The 19500-nt window shown below is 42.5% G+C and overlaps 1 protein-coding gene across 1 annotated transcript; it reads left to right on the forward strand.

Moving 5' to 3' along the window:
* The first annotated feature begins 11867 nt into the window (after positions 1 to 11867).
* On the forward strand, positions 11868 to 15051 carry LOC147901303 (F-box/LRR-repeat protein 10-like). Its single transcript, XM_087376056.1, has 4 exons — positions 11868 to 12489; positions 12832 to 13037; positions 13157 to 13256; positions 13476 to 15051. The coding sequence occupies exons 1-4, from the start codon at positions 12337 to 12339 to the stop codon at positions 14862 to 14864; spliced, it is 1848 nt and encodes a 615-aa protein (XP_087232182.1). The 5' UTR covers positions 11868 to 12336; the 3' UTR covers positions 14865 to 15051.
* Positions 15052 to 19500: the final 4449 nt, after the last annotated feature.

Genomic DNA, 19500 nt, shown 5'->3' on the forward strand with positions numbered 1-19500 from the left:
AGATATTTCTCATTTGAAAGTTTTTGGTTACATTGCCTATGTTCATGTGCCAGATGAGTTGAGATCCAAGTTGGATCCAAAAGCTGAGAAGTGCATCTTTATTGGTTATTCTTTGCAACAGAAAGGGTATAAATGCTATAACCCTTCTACTCGTTAGTTTACAGTGAGCAAAGATGTTGTTTTTTATGAGATGAGTAGCTGGTATGAACCAATAAATGTGATTGATGATGTAGATGCACAAAATGGTAATGCTGCACAGAATTCACAGTAGCAATCACAAAATATTAGTGTTCCTATAGTGTCCTCTAGCAGTGGTTCACATACTTCGCCATGGATAGGCAGATTGAGATCAGGAGGATCTCCTCAAAGCAATGCAGATAGTGGTATGCAAGTATCACGAAAAGGAAAAGAGAAAGTAGATCAGCCCATGGTTGATGTGAATGCAGGTCACTCTTATGTGGATGGTGAATCCAGTGGCTCAAAACAGAGCCTTGATGATGAGTTGGGTATTCCTTTTGATGTTACACTTGGAGTAAGGAAGACAAGGGATGTTTTGAGAGCACCTGGTGGTGAGCCTATTTTGTGCAGGTCTACCGGAGCTAGGTATCCTATGGATAGGCTGAAATATGATGGGTTTACAGCCATTCACTATGCCTATATGGTCAAAGTGATACATGGACCAGAACCCACTTCTTTTGAGCAAGCCATGGGAAAAGAAAAATGGGAGAAATCCATGGATGAAGAAATCGATGCCTTGGAAGCAAATGCTACATGGGAATTGGTGCCTTTGCCTAAAGACAAGAATGCAATTGGCTGCAAGTGGGTTTAGAAGGTGAAGCACAATGCAGATGGTTCTGTGAACAAATACAAGGCAAGATTAGTTGTCAAGGGGTATCCACAGACATATGGCATTGATTATGAAGAAACATTCAATCCAGTTGTAAGGATGGCAACTGTAAGAGCAGTCATTGCTATGGCTGCATCAAAGGGATGGTCTTTACATCAGATGGATGTAAACAATGCTTTCTTGCATGGTGATTTGCATGAAGAGGTGTATATGGAGCAGCCACCAGGTTATGTTCATGCTATGTTCATGCTGTTCATCCTGAGTTTTTTTGCAGGTTGAAGAAAGCCTTGTATGGCTTGAAGCAAGCACCCACAGCATGCTCTGATAAGAAAGGACACTATCTTGTCACTATTGGCTTTCAGATTTCCAAGGCAGATTTCTCACTTTATGTGAGAAAAACAGAGAAATGTATTATGCTGCTTGTCATTTATGTTGATGATTTGATCATCACAAGTGATAGTGATGAATATATCCTTCATGTGAAAATGCTATTGAAGCAGAAGTTTGAGATGAGGGATTTGGGAGAGCTGCATTACTTCTTGGGCATTGAGGTGATTAGATCCACAAGTGGGATATGGCTTTTGCAAAGGCAGTATGGATTGGACATGCTGTCCAAATATGGGATGACAGGTTGTAAGCCTATTTCAGTTCCTTTGGAGCAAAATGTGAAGTTGAGCACAGATGTAGGTGAGCTTCTGAAAGACCCTACTATGTACAGACGCATAGTAGGAAGTTTGATTTATATGACTATTACCAGGCCAGATTTGAGCTATGCTATTGGGTTGGTAAGTCAATTTATGCAAGCTCCAAGGAAATCGCATTTGGATGCGGCTAGATGCATACTGAGGTATGTGAAGTCCACATTGCAATATGGTCTATTTTATGAGACTGGGGTTCAAATACAATTGCATGGATTCCCTGATGCTAATTAGGCTAGTAGTATTTCTGATAGACGATCTACAAGTGGATATATATTCTCTTTTGGGAGTGCTACAATCACTTGGAGCAGTAAGAAACAGCCTATAGTTGCCTTGTCGGGCACAGAGGCTAAGTACAGGGGTGTAGCAATGGCTGCATGTGAGGTAGCTTGGTTGCATAAGCTACTTTATGATATGCATCAGTCTATAGATGGGCCAGTTGTCATTTATTGTGACAACATGAGTAGTATACACTTGGCAAATAACCCAGTCTATCATGCTAGAACAAAGCACATTGAGGTGCATTATCACTATGTGCAAGAGAAGGTTCTAGTAGGTTTTATTGATCTAGCTTATGTCAGCATAGAGGATCAGGTAGCTGACATATTCATGAAGGCATTGGGCATAGAGAAGCTACACAAGTTCAAAGACCTACTTGGTGTGCAGGAATTGGGATTGAGCTCGAGGGGGAGTGTTGAGATATCGAGCTCCACTCGTGATATGCCAAGGTGACCGTTGTGCATTTATGTCACCGACTTGTTAGCTACAGATGCAGTTAGTACACCGCCCATGAATAATAGTTGGATGACAGCTATCTTTATGTACTCTAGTTAGTGGCTCAGTTAGTATGTCACCTTAGCTAGCTGAGTTTGGTGTGAGACCCACATATAGGATTCACCTATTCTTTTGTACTAAGAGTTCTTTTGGCTTTCACAACCAAGAAGAGGAAAACTGTTTTCAGCCTCCACGTTTCTGTATATTCCCCCATTGTGTATGTGAGAAAGCCGCAAGTGAGGCTCCTTCATTCTCTCCCATCGTTGAGCAGGTTCAAATGGCATGTGGAATACTAGAGTCCAAATTGTTAAGTCACCTCCCACCTCGAGGGCTATCATCGTGTTTTCCACCCAGACTCTCAGCTGTATGCTAGCTCACCAAAAATAGTAGTGCGTGAGTTTTCCCTCTCAGACCCCTTCTAGCCAGCTTCCCATCTAGATCCTCCCACACAGCCCAATACCTCCCAAGTGGCCAACCCTCATGGTGCCATGTGTCCAAGTGGACCTTACCATTAAACCCCTCTTTAGGTTCAACTAATGCACCCTTCCATTAATTACCTAGGCCTAGGATTTCCCCCTAGACCCTATTAGCCACATAGGTAAGCATTGTCAAGCCCTCGTGGTTTCCCCATTATACCGATGTCACGGTATTATAGTTGACGTAACATTCCCTCCCCCTTAAGAATTGTTTATGTCCTCGAAAACAAAATTGGGAAACCTCCTCTAGAGATTGCTTACCTTTTCCCATGTTGAACTCTCTTCAAATCTATCTTTCCACTTAATCAGACATTCTTTCCATATAGTATGTCGTGTTCTTTTTTCTTGTGTATCTAAAATTTATTCTGATTCATGTGGTAAAGATGCGGGTTCAATAAGTTCAACTAGGACTTCATTTCCAATGAGATTATCATCATCTCCTAATTTTCTTTTTAGCCTACTAATATGAAAAATTGGATGTACTCTACATCCCTCAGGTAAGGCTAATTTGTAAGCAAGTTCTCCAATCCTCTTAAGTATTGTGAATGGTCCGCAATACCTAGGAGACAACTTTGAACATTTACCTATTTTTAGAGATTCTGAAGATTCAGGCACCTTAAGGTAGACTTTCTCATTTCCTTCAAACTCCAACTTTCTACGGTGGGGGTTTGCATAACTTCGTGCTCTATCTTGAGCTCTTCTTATGCTATCTTTAGCTAACTTAAGCATTTGATTCATTTCCTCAAGAAAGTCTTTGGCCACTTGAACCTTCTCTTTTTCAAGTCCCACTGTCATTGGGGCTCTGGGTTGAAATCCATACATCATCATGAATGGACTAAAACCTATAGCTCAATGTTTGGCATTGTTATATGCAAATTCTCATATGGGCAAATACTATTCCCAATTAGTTTGCCGTTTATTTACATACGCTCAAAGCATATCCTCAATGATTTGATTGAGCCTTTCAGTTTGACCATCACTCTGTGGATGATCTGCGGTGCTCATATTCAATGAAGTTTCCAACCTCTTAAACACAGCCCTCCAAAAATGGCTGTTAAATTTGCTATCCCGGTCACTAACAATACCGGCGGGTAGCCCATACAATCTATAGATATGCTCCACAAATAGCCTAGCTAATTCTGGAGTTTTAACATCTTCACTGACAGGAACAAAATGAGCCATCTTGGTCAACCGATCCACAATTACCCACAGAGTTGTGCCCCCTCTGTGTCCTAGGTAGTCCCACAATGAAATCCATGGAGATACTTTCCCAGTTTCCAGATGGAATCTCCAATGAGTGTAGGAGACCTCCTACCTTAAGGCGCTCAGCCTTATTGACCTGGCATTTTTGGCACTTCAATACATAATCTTGGACGTCCTTACCTATTCCAGGCCAAAAGAATTGTCTTTTCAAAAGTACATATGTCTTCTGAATTCCCGGGTGTCCAGCACTCGGACTATCATGACATTCAAAAGGAATTTGGTGCCTAATGTCATTATCATCCGAGACACATACTCTGCCCTTGTAGAGTAGGTAGCCATCTTCAATAGTATATTTTCTCCACTTGAGTCCTTTATCACCAACCTGCGGTGTGTCACCATTTCCATGCGACTCCTCAGTGAAAGCCTCTCGATTAGTTGGATCCCTATTTTTAATTGCTTTCCATATTTCAGAGAAGTGAGGATCAAATTTACATTTCCCTTTTAAGGACTCTAGGAAATCATTCTGAAATTGAGTAAAACTCAATTCATTAACAATTGGCATTCGGCTAAGAGAGTCTGCTACCACATTAAACTTCCCTTTCCTATATGTCAATTGTATATCAAACTCTTGCATTAACTCAGCCCATCTAGCTTTTCTACCTTTAAGCTCTGGCTGATTACAAATCCATTTAATGCTTTCTTGATCAAAGATGATCTCGAATTTTGCACCATATAAATAGTGCCTCCACTTCTTTAAAGCATAGACTATAGCATATAGTTCCTTCTCATATGCCAAGTAATTCCGTTGGGCACGATCTAGCTTTTTGCTTTCAAAAGCTATTGGTCGACCTTTTTGTATAAGTACTGCCCCAACAGCAAAATCACTGGCATTTGTCTCAACCATGAATGGTTCATTGGGATCCACTACTTTTAAGACAAGAGCTGTCGTTATAGCTACCTTTAATTTTTCAAAACTTCTCTTTTGAGGTTCATCCCATATGAAGGTGCTTCCCTTCCCCTTAAGCTGGTCCGTCATCGAAACAGCCATCTTAGCATAATCTTGGATGAATCTCCTATAGAATCCTGATAAACCTAAGAATGTCTGTAATTCTTTTAGATTTGTAGGATGTGGCCATTCCAATATGACCCTTACTTTGTCAGGGTCCATATGAACCCCTTCTTGGGATATTATATGTCCCAAGTATTTCACTTCTTTTGCAAAGAATTCACATTTGGATTCTTTTGCAAAGAGTGAATTATCTCTAAGGAGTTGGAACACTTTTTGCAAATGTTCCAAATGTTTTTTTCTGGTTTTACTATAAATAAGGATATCATCTAGAAATACTACAGCAAATTTCCCTAGATATGGCCTTAAGACACTATTCATAAGTGTCATGAAAGTTGTTGGAGCATTTGTTAATCCAAATGGCATTACTTTAAATTGATAATGCCCATACCTAGTACGAAATGATGTCTTAGGGATATCTTCTTCCCTAATTCATACTTGATGATATCCTAATCTTAAATCAATTTTGGTAAAGTATTTTGCCCCTTGCAATTGATCAAAGAGCTCATCAATGTGAGGCATAGGATACTTATTTTTTATGGTGATTTTATTAAGTGCTCGGTAATCTATGCATAAAGGCATAGTACCATCCTTTTTCTTTACCAGTAAAACTGGTGCAGATCAAGGTGAACTACTTGTTTGGATTTGGCCCTTTCTAACATATTCTGTTAACTATCTTTCGACCTCACATTCCTTTGTTTGACTAAGCCTATATGGGGGTTTACAAATAGGGGTAGATCCAGGAATTAAATCTATTTTATGATCTACTTCTCTCTCAGGAGGTAAACCATTAGGTAAGTCGAGCAGAAAAACATCTTTAAATTCAAAATTAAATCATTGAAAGAAGATTTATACTTTTTAACATTACAAAAAACAACATTACTTCTTTTCGATGCAGAAGACATAAAATCACCAATAAAAGTACTTTCACAAAGATATACCTCGCATTGTTCTTGGTGTAGTAGTCATTCCAATTCCATCGAACAAATAAGAGGAGAGTTAGGCACATCATGTTCTCCTTGAACCTAAAAGACTCTACCCTCTTTTTCAAACATTATGGAGTTATTAAGATAACTCCTCTGTAAGCTATGCCCAAGACTATACAGCCATTCTGGACCAAGCACTACATCTGTTCGGTCGAGATGCATGATTTGGAAATCCAAGGCATCCCGATAGCCTTGAATATCCATTTCTACACCATATATCATGGTCTCCCAAACTTTTTTATCACTGCCCTTCGCCAAAGAGACCACATTTTTATGGGCACTAGGACTCTCAGGCAATTTTAATTTCTTAACTAATGAGTAGTTTAAGAAATTATGTGTTGCACTATCATCGACCATCACTCTTACTCTTTGCCCCTTAATTTTTCCATGCATCCTCATTAAATCATGAGGACCAAAGGTGGGCTGCCACATTGCCAATGATAGATAGCACATGTGGGTGCTATCCTCATGATAGACCTCTACCTCAGTGTACTTTTCAGTCCCATTAAGCGGTAACACTTGCACTGCATGCACATGTTTTGGTGGAGGTCTATTTGGGGATTTAACTCCCGCTGGTTTATTTTTAGGACAGTTCCAAGCAGCATGGTCTTTGTCCAGACATTTGAAGCAAAGATTTTCTTGCTTGGCCCTTTCATAATCCTCTTTTTTCAAGAGAGGATAATTTTGTGTTTGAGGTTTCTTAGGTGGTGCCTGAGGAACCTCCTTCTTAAAGTGCCCCTTCCTTTTCAAATTGGAAAATTTATTGAACTTTGGAACAAAACCTGTTTGCTCCGAAGTTCCAATTTTGAATTTCCCCGTCGTATCATCATATATTTGGGCATACTTAATAGCTTCCTCAAAGGTTTTTGGAGAATTTCTTTTCACCTCAACCTTATAAGTGTCTTTGAGACCTCTTATGAAACCCCTTATCTTTTGGAATTCATCAATTCCCTTCAGCTTAAGGACTACCTCCCTATAATTCGCTATGTACTGGACTAGAGTGTTTTTACCCATAGTGCAAATGTCCCAAGCCTCCCACGCTCTTTCTAATTCATTTTTCAGTAAAAACTCTTTTAGGAAGGCTTGTTCAAACTCAGTCCAATATCTAGGAATTTTATCACTCTCCTTGAGGCTCATCCACCATTTATAGGCTTTATTTCCAAGGGAAAGACTTGCTTCCACGACTTGATTTTTAGGAGGTGTATTCCTGAGTCGATGAAAGTCTTGCCATTTTTGCAAGAATGTATTAATCGCATCTTTATTACGCTCCTTTTCTTCCCCATTGAAAATTGGCAGTTTTAAGTCCTTAAGGATGTTCGAGGTTTCTCTAAGTCGAGAGGTAGACCTCTCAACTTGATTAGGAGGAATCGATGATTTTTTAGTAATAGATATCGATTGAGAATCGGCGATCTTAGTTATAGCTTCAGTTAGGGTTTTTAATGTTTCACTGATAACCCCTAACTGTGTTTCTATATTTTGCATTCGAGTTTCAAGTTTAGTGAATTCCGCATACGGAATTCCATAATCACCATAATCAATATCCTCCATTTCTACATTATCCTCTTGAGTTTCAGTTTGTACCTCCTCATGTATTTCCTCTCTAACTATTGCTTTTCCCTTTCTAGCCCTTTCCTCGGCCTCCCTAATCATATCATCCCCCCTTTCTAGAGTTGTCATTTTAAAGACGTAAATTTTCCAAAATTTATAAAGCGAAACGCTTTATGTCAGAGAGAAAAAAATGTAGTGCCCACTTCCCTGATATTTGTTCGAGGCATTGGATTCGTCTTTGAAGTCGTTCCACTTTCTTTTAATTCATGAACTCGTCTTTTGACTCCGCTCTTTTACTTCCTTCGACTTTAAACTCCTCAACACAAGCTTTGATTCCCTTCTTTGATCTCCACCATCTCGCTTTCAAGTCCTTTTCTTTAAGATTAGTGAGGCTAGACATTAGATATAGATTCTGGCCTGCAAACGCCTTTCGAAAACTACAACATAAATTCGCGTCGCATCGCCTAGTTTCCCCTTATCAATTGTACATATGCTCATAATAGAAGAGGCTAGGGACATGGTGTGCCAGACTGTGCAAATGTATGCCGAGCTATTCTTCTTGTACAAATCTAGAACTACGTTGTTGTGCGTCGGCACGTTTCAGAAGGTTATCACTGTGCCCGCCCACAACCAAAGTCCTCTTTTTAATAGACTTTTTAATAGACTATAGTGTTTCTGTGATATGGAGCAGATATAGCTAGATGGGCTATGCCAGAACATGGGGAATCTTACTGCACATACAGTCCATGCTTCCGCTACACATCTCTGCAACCCATTCCACTTGTCCATTCATCTTCATGGCTACCATAGCTTTTCCCGATGCAAATCCGATGGCCTTCTCTTTTGATTGATCCTTGCCTTCCACGACTACTTACAACAGGTGGCCATAAAGTTGGAGCCTTGCAATTCGCCCATACTCCAGGAGCATATCCATTATATGTAGGCTAGTAGTTCTCGAGTAGTTCCTGCTCGTAGAAGTGATCTGCTTCACCCAACTAGATAGACACCCACTCAATTCACAGCAGCAATTTCCATCCTCAGGTTTGGAAGGAGGCTCTGATACTAGTGTTAAGTCACCTCCCACCTTGAGGGCTATCGTCGTGTTTTCCACCCAGCCACGGTCTAGACTCTCAGCTGTATGCTAGCTCACCAAAAATAGTAGTGCGTGGGTTTTCCCTCTCAGACCCCTTCTAGCCAGCTTCCCATCTAGATCCTCCCACACAACCCAATACCTCCCAAGTGGCCAACCCTCATGGTGCCATGTGTCCAAGTGGACCTTACCATTAAACCCCTCTTTAGGTTCAACTAATGCACCCTTCCATTAATTACCTAGGCCTAGGATTTCCCCCTAGACCCTATTAGCCACATAGGTAAGTATTGTCAAGCCCTCGTGGTTTCCCCGTTATACCGATGTCACGGTATTATAGTTGACGTAACACGAATGGCATCGAAGATTGTGATCATGCAACAGACATGAGGAGGTTTGGGCATCATTGATTCGGAGATGCAGAGCAGAGACCTCTTAGGCAAGCTAGTGGTACGTGATCTCACCCTAGGTGTGGAGGCCTGGAAGCTCCTCCTTCAGTAGGGGCTCCTTGGAAATACTCCTTGCACAAGTGGACAACAGTACCAGTCCCATAGGTGGATCTTTTCAGTGGCTTCCCTCACAAGGAAGGGCTGCCTTTTTAGGGTCTGGCACTGGTTCGCTAGGGGGGCTCATCTAGTCCAGAGCCCCTCTTGAAAGGAGGAGTTTGAGAGGCAGTCGATCATTTCGCACCCAAGGTTTGAGACACAGAAGGGCATATGCTAGGCCAACAGATGCATATTGGATGTGTGTAATGGGATAGTGGCCCAGCCAGATCTTTTGGAGTTTGGAGTTGGCTTCCAAGGGATGCAAACACTAGAGGATAGACCCTTTTGCATTGAAGGGGCACGTACACAGATAGTAGAGATCGACGCAACGATCCTCGCCTCTTGGTGGAAAGGGCTACCCTCACAGCTGGCCTAGGCAGTTCTCACGAACATGGGTGCCTCTCAAGGTTCCCTTTTTTCAAGAGACCCTTGTCTCCTTTTGCCACAAGTTTTACAGGATGGGGCCTGGAGGAGGCCTGTTGTAGGTTGAGACAGGTAGGGATAGTCTGGATGAGGTGGCCCTAGATGTTTTGGAGTAGTGGTGGATCAGGGTACTAGACTACTTAGGCAAGGGATGACACATTGATCCGAAAACAGTCCTATTAGTCCCGGAGGGAGCAATTTGGTGTTTGTGGCTCTAGGAGGGCCATGATATTTAGTGGTACCCGGGGGAGTGGTTCTAGCCAGCCAAAGTAGGGCACTCGAGTAGGGTAGAGGAGGTGCCTTTTTTTTCATATACGACTCGTATTAGCCATCATCTTTGGCTAGAAGCAACTGCTTGGGCACCCTCGAGGGAGTGCTACTAGGCCGAGTAAGAGGTTCCTCGGGAGGCATGTCTCGGTTCTGGCCTCACCTGAGACCATGGAAGATCTCCTATTTCTTTTGGTTGTTCCCCATGGGGGATTGCCTATTGGCCCCTAGCTAGAGCATATTCGTGTAGATGGCAAATGCTTTTGCTGAACAAAGGGAGTTATGGAGACAATACTCCATTGCCTATGGGGATGTCATTTAGCTCAGAGGATTTGGCTGGCGGCCTTTAGGATTGTGGCCCACAAGCAGTGGATACAGTGAGACTTCACTTGGGGGATGGTTGCATGGCCCATGGAGGGAGGGCATGCCTTTTGAATTGACCCAGTCTGGCCAGTGTACAAAGTCCATGGCCAACATGTCTTCGAGATAGAGACTAATGATGCATCATTGTCTTCCCTTATATGCCTAACATCCTCACCAAAGGACAGTGTTTGGGAGACAATGTCCAACATCACTGCCAGGAATATATCGGTCACGCAGCACATCAGGTGATGGGAGGTCAGTAGATCACTCCATCGACTACCCTTGTTGCCATCTGCTAGGACATTATCTTTATCTTGTGTACCATTTGGGAGCACGATCTTTAAGATCAAGAGTGACTGTCAAAAGGCGAAAGCGGTTCTGCAAGGCTTGGCTTGTAGTCAGGCCTCTTCTACACCCTTTCTGCGGGGCATATCCGCTCTAGATGTATAGACCACCACCTTGGTTGTTCCCCTGTCCTAAATATTCCCTAGGTAGTGTGTTGGGTTCTCTAGGAAACAGGCTTGGTTAGCAAATTGTTTCTCTTGTACTTACCTTGCTTAGCTCCTTTTGATAGTTGAGTGTTTTTCAAGCATTAATAGAGGCTTCCTTTTTCTAAAAATTGGCATGTAAGAATCTGATAGATCGGGCAAGTACGCTCATCATAATACAGGTTGGAGTCGGGTGGCAGCCATTTCATTGGTTGTCAGTTGAGTGCGTGGTTAGGGTGGATTACACCGCCCCCACCCATGGAGGAGGAAATCAAATTAGGGGATGGCTGTCAGGTATAATGGTGGCCATCAGGTTGTTAAGTTATGTCACCAACCTGTGATTGTTATTGTGAGATGGAATGGGCCAATCATGTAGCAGCTGGAGGAGTTGGTCATGGAATAGGCAGGCTTTATGGACCGAATACAAATCTTTTGTGTTAATATCTGGTCCTGTCCTTGGGCCAACTAGGATGGCACACCATCTTTTGGACGATGGTGGGCAATCGCAGTCTTAGGCCATTTTTCACGGTTGCCATCCTAGTTGGTGCAATAGGAGGGATGACGAGCCCGAACACTGACACAACAAAATTGTATGTGGCCCATGAAGGCTGTGCACTCCATTACAAACTCCTCCAACCGTTGCATGATTGACCCATTCCATCTCCTCCGATTGCGCCCATTCGAATCATATGTTAGTGACATAAATCCATCTCCTCCAATTGCACCAACTCGTGGTGACATAAATTAGCAACCTGATGACTATAAGCGACTCGTGTGAACCACATTTATCTTTCAATTCTATCCCCTCATAGTGGTTGGAACCCACCCTCTAGCTATCTTGCCACATGAGCTTCAATCGGAGCCATGGGTCATTAATGACATGGTGGGAAAAGAGCTTTCATGGGAAAAACAAATCTCCCATGTTGAATGTCATAATGATCAGTAAAAACATGGATTTTATGTCATTTTCAGCCTTTAAATGCTTCACAAACTCTTTTTCCAACAACTCCATTGAGCTCAAGTGCTCATGGTTTTGTGGGAAAAAAATGGAAAACTAGAAAAAGGTGAATGAATATTTAATCATTCAGAAGGCAGGTGAAAAAGTAACGTTGGCATAAAATTTCCAATTTCGCACAAAAGTACCCCAATGTCATAAGGCCTTTATCGACGGTGAAGGTCGGAGATCAAGAGAGAGCCAGGGGGCACATGATGAGGGTTCAGGTTGATGTTGGGCGAGGATCAAGCGCAGGTGGAACTTCAAGTTTGTGTTGATCGGGCAAGTCGGAAATTTGGGCAGGGAAGAGGGCTACGCTCTACAGAGATTGAGATGAACTAGGGATCGAACTTGATGCTGAGCGAGGAGCGAAAGCATAGGTAGAGCTTGAGAGCTTTCAGATTCATAGTGCTATCAGAAAACGAAAGAGGAAGCTTGCAGGAGAAGATTTGATGGCGCTTGACTAGCTCCCATAGAGATGAATGATTAGAGCTCGAATCGATGAATGATAGAGATGAATGATTAGGGCTCGAACTGATGCTGAGCGAGGAGAAGAAAAGGAGACGATTTGATGGCGCTTGACCAGCTCCCATATGCCCTCTTGCACACCATCCTCTTCAAGCTCGATGATGCCCAGTCCATTTGTGCCGTCTCTGCTTCCAACCGCACTCTCCACGCTTGTGGATCTGTGGTTTTGCAGACCCTGCAGCGCATCTGCCTTGTGGTCTGTTTTCCTCCTAAGCTTGCTCCCTCCCTCCGTTCACTCTCTCCTCTCTTCTTGTTCTGTTTCTGTCTGGTTCAAAACACCGGGTGCCAGCCTCAGGTTTTCTGCATCTTCCTCATGCATTGTCTACATTCAGGTTCACTCTTAGTCGCTTTGAAAATGCCGGCTCCCATCTCAGAAACGAATCATTTTTGTTTTGTAGACATGTCATGCAATGACATCACCTGGGTGAAAGTCTCGTTCCGGAGACTCTCCCACTCATTAACTTACGGTGATGATCTAAAGGTGAGAACCGTCGGGGCTTTGGGATGATTTACTTTCTTACTGTCTTGCATTCTGCAGGACATTCCTCTTCGCAATAGGGAACTGGAGAAGCTTCTATCGGCCAATTGTAGCCTACGCTGTCTCACGCTCGATTGTAGGAAGCTACATGATAAAGATATTGCGTTCCTTTTGAAGTCTCATCTTGAAGAGCTTTGTCTCTGGAAATGTGGCAAATACTCCTACGAGTTTCTTTGTGAGATTGGGCTGCGTTGCACAAATTTGAGGTTTGTTGGATGCTGTTTTCAGCAATTGCAACACATGTTAAATGACATGCAGTTTACTGCTTCTTGAGCTTTCAATCTTCTAATTCTAAGCTTGTTTGGATTTCAATTTTGTGACATAGATTGCTATCTTTGGAGTTGACCGCACCTGAGGATAGGCAAGGAGTTCGTACTTACAAAGCAGCTCTGGAGCGAATGCTTAACGCTTTGTGTCATCTTGAGGCGTGTGTTGTTCCACAATCTGAAGCCTTGTGTCTGTCTTTCATTGGATGAAAATCAGAGGCTTTGCATTGTCCTTCAGCTTGAATTTTATAGCGATTATTTGTTTGACACATTGCACCAGGCATTTTACCAGAGTAGGCTAGGACCTTGGATTTTGTGGTATTGTGTTGCAATTTGGAGGCCTAATTCTGTTGATCATACTCCTTTGTGTTTATGCAGTCTCTATCGATCAGCATGGAAGAAGGGGAGTTTGATGAACTATTTTTTGACACAGTGCCCAAATTAGTTGGGCCCTCATTAAAGGCTCTTGTAATTGGAGGCATGCTAGAGCAGGGTGCGAGGCAGCTGGTGAATATAAGCTGGATGACACAAACAGCCTCGATACCAAGGGTTCGAGTGGTCGGTTGTCAAAATCTTGAAAAGATTTGTTTGGTAGTAACTATTATAACAGACAATTTAATATCAATTTTGACGCAGAACCTGGTCTGCCTTTCCCTTCTAGACCTTGAAGACAACCCTGCAGGCACTCCATCACTTTCTCTTGATCTATCAAACTGGGGCATTGGGCAACTTGCAGCTTGTACAAAGTTGAAAAGGTTGTCTCTTGTCCGCGGCAAGGGTCGTTCGGAGATGTCATTCAAAAGAGTAAACGATCTTGGTTTTCTACTACTGGCCCAGGGTTGCAATGGCCTTGAAAGCATAAGGCTTGGGGGATTCTCTCAAGTCACAGACACGGGCTTGAACAGTCTTTTGCATAGCTGCTCAAACTTGCATACTTTTGATTTGGTTCACATGCGTCAGACCTCAGATTTGACATTCCATGACATATCAGCCACAACATTCTCACTGATTGCAGTCAGTCTACCATCAGCAATGAAAATCACTAGTGATGCAGTGGTTCAGCTTGCTTGCTGCAAAAATCTTAAGTTCTTGAATCTTGCTGGTTGTCGCAGTGTTGGAGATCATGGCTTGAAGGCTATATCTTACCTTTCAAAGTTGACTATGCTTTGTTTGAATGGTGCAGACATCACAGATTTTGGTCTTCTTAGCTTAGGGAAAGGCAGCACCCCACTAGTTTCATTGTCTCTCCGTGGATGTAAGAGACTGACTGATCGTGGAATAACCACTCTGATGCAGGGTTGTCTCCCACTGACGCTTAGAGCTTTAGATGTGTCCAACATGCCGGCTTTGACTGATCACACTGTGTTTGCGTTGGTTGCCAGTGGGATGCAAATTGTTGATATGCGACTGCGCGATTGCCATCGTCTTACCCAGGCTTGTGTACTTGCGTTAGCCTCCATGCAGGATACAGGCAGATGCTGTGGGGGTTCCCTCACAGTGCTAGATCTTTGGAATAACAAGGGCATCACAGCAAATTCATTGCAGTGGTTTAAAAAGCCATATTTTCCAAGGCTGCGGTGGTTGGGATTGGGAAGGCATGTCAAGAATGAGGCAGAAACCCTTGTACAGGAACGCCCTTATGTGGAAATCTCATGGGAAGGTGGGGAACCGGATTCCAGATTTGGCTGGCTTATTCGGAAGCCTTGGAATGCTTCTCAAAAGGAAATTGGTGGCTTAGGATTTGGCTTGGATAATTTGGGACATTAAAGTGGGCTGTGCAGGTAGGCACCTGAGTTTTCAAGATTGTGGATTTTTTATTGGACATGCTGCTGGTTACCTTGATTGTTTTCAGCAATAGCAGACTTTGCAACTTAAATCTGTTTTCAAAATTTGTGAAGACTGTGTGTACCCAAGGTGAATCTCTCAAAACCTAGATAGCAGCTTATTCTTTGGTACTGAGGAGAACACAATTGTGGCTTTGCTTACTTATATTTTTCATTTTTCTCATTTACTTTTAATTTCGCTTACAAAAGTCCTTTCTTTTGTTATTTCGCTTGTTTTCTTTGAAATTTTATAATTTGTAATATTGGATAGATTCTAGTCTGTAAGCTTTTGGTGTCAATATATTACAAGAACGCTAGATAATCTAGATCTTGCGAATGTAGACAATCATAAAATGATTGTTATAGAGATGCTTGGAAGAATTGATATTTAGCCAGAGGGGGATCGTCAAAGACCCTATGATTGCGTTCCTTTCATAAGGTCCAAAATGCCTAGTAACAACCCCGATAAAAGCTTACAGAGCATAGCCTTGCCTCACAGGATGAGAACCAAAGAGGCCTAAATTCTTGCCAAAAGAAGCACTGGGGAAACAAATTTGGAGTTGCTGCTGTACAAGAAGTAAGAAATCATGAGACTCTAGGCAATGCAAAAGCAGATGGGGCATAGATTGCCGAGTAGATAGACATTGTCAAGTGGCAGAGCAATATGATGACGAGTTAAAGTTGTCCAAAGGGAAGAATCCCAAGCATAATCTGCCAGAAGAACTTTTGTCGAAGGGGAAGTTTGGAAGCTCAATGTGTTATAATCTTTCCGCCACCATCGAGAGGGGCATCACATAGGTTGGATGCAATTGGCATGAAGTAAAACCCAAGGGGAAGGTAGCAAAACCTTGTACAAAGATGCTACGGTAAACGGCAATGCACAGTAAACACGATCTTCCAAATGAACAACCCCATTTTTGAGGCGATAAAGATCCAAGACGAGGTATTGTTTGAAAATCATGGAGCGTCTATGATAGTAAGTATCATATAGGCCTATAATGTTGTCCCAAAGCATGTTTCCTAATAGCAAGGTGTAAACGAGTGACCATGCTAGTCGCATTAAGCACATCATTCACCTTGGAGATACCTTTGGATGAAAGAACAATAAGAGTGGCGAGGTTTTCGTAATGCCGAAGGAAAGTGTGAATGCCTTTGACCATTGAAGACACATTCAAAAAGGTTTTTGCTAGAGTGTCCTTGCAATTCCATTTGAGATGGGAGACTACGTGCTTCCAATCCGCAATCAAACAAGAAACAAAAGCGCATCCCTTTGCTATGCCTTCAATATGACCTAAAAGGAAATCCCACTGAGTGGCATCTCAATGACCAAAAGTCTAGCAGATTAGTACATAATCAAATGTTGCTTCATGAAAATTCATGGATATTCACCCTGCATGAATTGTAGCATCATTTCCCCCTTGTGGGCAAGAATATACAAATGAATATTTACGATATTCAATCTTCCATGCATTTTAGGTGTACAAAGACGATCCATCGAAAGCAGCTTAAAGAGCTTTTCAGCGAAAGCATGACCTTCAGAAAAGCTCCATAATATTAGACAAACCAAGACATGTCTTGCTTGGCAAACATCATCAAAGGTAAACAAAAGTGGATTTAGGCAACTAGAATTGATTAAACTATCTAGCAATGGACCTGCAAAGGCCATGTTTCCAATTTTCAATACTATAATTTCTTCTTTAGTATGTCAAGCACCCAGTCCATTTGTTGACGGCAAGTAACCATCCACCCCAAAGGGTAGTCGAGATGTTGCATAGGAGAGAGGGAGGAGGGGGAGGGGCAAGGGACCAAGTAGAGTTTAGGAGGTTGACAAAGAGGCGGTGTCACCCCCCCTCTCCCCCCAACCTATTGTGTACGAAATAGGTTGGGGGGGTGGGGGGACAATCTACCCTCTTGCCCCACCCAATAGGTAGGTTGGGGGGCGGGGGTAGAGAGAGATAATAACTCCCCCCTCCCCCCCCAAGCCTATTGCATGTGCAACAGGTTGGGGGGCAACCTATTGCACATGCAAGAAGTTGGGGGGGGGGGGGGGGGGGGGGAACAATGCAAAACCAGGACTGGAACCCATGACCTCTTTGTTATAAAAATCCTTCTTTAAACATTAAATTTAGAGGAAGCACAACATAATAAACGATGCCAAACCTTCTCATGGAGAGGCAAAGTTCAATTTTTTGAAAATTGACATGCATCCCAGCAGCCAGACCATATAATGATAAAGCACGCATAAGGCATGAAAGATCCCTTTTAGTATTGGATAAGAAAAAGGGTTTGCTGCCATGTATCTCCAAACCATGTAGCGCACCTGCATCTACCAAATGATCCATGTATTGTAGTATGCGAGGAGTATCCATGGAATAGAACAACACACTAAGAGGAAATCCTTGCTATATTGAACAAAAGAGAGTCTGGTAATCTATACTATCACCTGCTAGGATGCTAGTAGCTTGATTGTCTTGATATAACCAATTAATAAGATGCTGCATTTTCTCCCCAAATCCTAAAAGCCTGCATGGATTGTGAGATGAAATCCCATTGTATTGTGTCAAAGGATTTAGCAATGTCCACTTGTAGCAAAATGAGAACATCTTGTTCAGTGTCTTTGCATATTCTATCCCCACATAGGCATTGGCAATATTGTCAGTAATATAATTGCGAGGAATAAAACCATACCAACACCCATCATGCAAGAATCCTTTGATCTGAGCCACTATCATTTTAGGAACCAGCTTGTATGGCATGCATAAGTGTAATGGGCCTCCAATATGTAAAAGACTCACATAAATGTTTTTTGGAAAATAATCTCACCAAGCCTTTTTTCCAACTTGTTGGTATCTGTTCAGTGTCCCATGCATGATTAACCATATATAATAATGCATGTGAAATGACATCCTGTGGGGGTTAAAGGTCACTGTGCCTTTACCCCGATTATGTACAATACTCAAACACATATATAAATGAATGAAAAAGAAGATTAGGGTGGTTCTGCACCCACCAAAACTTGTGGCTCTCTGTCTCTCTCTCTCCTTCTTCCGTTCTTGCTTCCGTTGTGAGCACTCTCAACTGGTATCAGAGCCCGGGTGATCTAGCTGAGCGTGCGTGAATGCTTGAATTTCAGCAGCTCTGTGGGAAGCTTTGTGGGTGACTTTACTTGCATCCGAGTGTGCAGAGACCTTGGAGGAACCTTTGGAAAAGTCACTTTGGCTTTGCGAAGTGGTTTTTGAGAGCCTGTTAAGTGGTTTCAAAGAAAAAGTCGTTTTTTGAACTTTTCCCTGTTCCGTTCGATGACAAAGACTCCGTATTGACTTGTAGAGGCAACTATTGCTTGCTTTTGGTGTCCACTTCACTTCAGGAGCTTGGAAACACCTTCATTCTTGAATCTAGGATCATTTCATTGGATTTCTGACTCACTGTGTCAGTTTCTGCGTTTTTTGCCTGGGTGTTGGAACTCAAGTTTGGAGCAACCATTTGCAGATCTGTTAGTTCCGGTGGAGTCAGGAGGTCCTAAAAGTTCTATGTTGCTCATCATTCGCACTCTGATGGAGTTTACAAACACCTGCGTTTCCAAAAACGTTTTTCAGTCCGTGTGTTGGACCCAGTGATTGAGACCACGGTTTCTAAAACCGTCTGTCCCATTGCATTCCGGACGCCTAAAAACCCCTACCTGTCAGTTCTTGTGCAATTCGGTGGAGGATTTTCAGAGTTATAGATCTTTGTGTATTCGATTTCGTCTCTCTGCTATGCATTTTTCATTCTAAGGTTTTGAAACCTTAGATTTATGCCACATGGCAGTGGATAAGTGTTGACTCCCATTTCTCACTCATCGGTTGGGATTTTGGAGTTCTGGCAGAAGAGAGATATCTGTAGATTTTCTTGCTGAGTCCGATTATGCAATGGCGCCCATGTTTTGAGGCATCTCAGCTTCTATTTTCAGTAGCGCTCATTACCGTGGGACGATGATTTCTTGAGCATACCTTATGCAAATCACTCTGGTTGTAGTTTGAGCAGTGTGCGCTCATTCGTGGTATGCATTGGGTTGCAGTGGATGATTTATAGGCCATTTGGATGCATTACGGTCCTTATTAGATGTGCTGATAGGCCCAAATTGCCTTGTGGGATGCTATTTTTTATGGACGCTTTGCACATGGATGCTATTTTAAGCTGACGGACAGCTTTGACACATTGCAGGTGATGCACTGATAGTGTTATGCTCTCTTGGATGAGATATTATTGATGCATATGCCAGTGGATGGTGTTTATGCTTGAGTCATTTGGCACTTATTGGCATTTTCTTTTGGGCCAGATTTGCTCATATGGATGCATAGTATATGCACATGAGTCAGATGCATCTTTTGATGCTTTGAGCTTTGAGTTTTGGTGATATTTCACTCTACTGTGGCATACACATTTGGGTGCACCTGGTATTTGGTGTGATTCTCTCTTGTATGCACTAGCATTTGGGATTTTATTTTATTTGCATTTTGGCATCCTCTTCCATGTCTGAAAAGGAGTTTTTCAACATTAAAAAGTTTGATGGGACAAACTTTTCTTTGTGGAAAGAGCAG

The sequence above is a fragment of the Dipteris shenzhenensis genome, chromosome 6, assembly GCF_047967505.1.
Source record: "Dipteris shenzhenensis isolate YYH24624 ecotype China chromosome 6, Dip_SZ_1.0, whole genome shotgun sequence".
In the NCBI taxonomy this organism is placed as follows: Eukaryota; Viridiplantae; Streptophyta; class Polypodiopsida; order Gleicheniales; family Dipteridaceae; genus Dipteris; species Dipteris shenzhenensis.

Coding starts and splice junctions, on each gene's coding strand:
- LOC147901303 (XM_087376056.1), top strand. CDS start 12,337: ATGGCGCTTGACCAGCTCCCATATGCCCTCTTGCACACCATCCTCTTC. Junction 13,038..13,156: donor CTGCGTTGCACAAATTTGAG/GTTTGTTGGATG, acceptor TTTGTGACATAG/ATTGCTATCTTTGGAGTTGA. Junction 13,257..13,475: donor ACGCTTTGTGTCATCTTGAG/GCGTGTGTTGTT, acceptor GTGTTTATGCAG/TCTCTATCGATCAGCATGGA.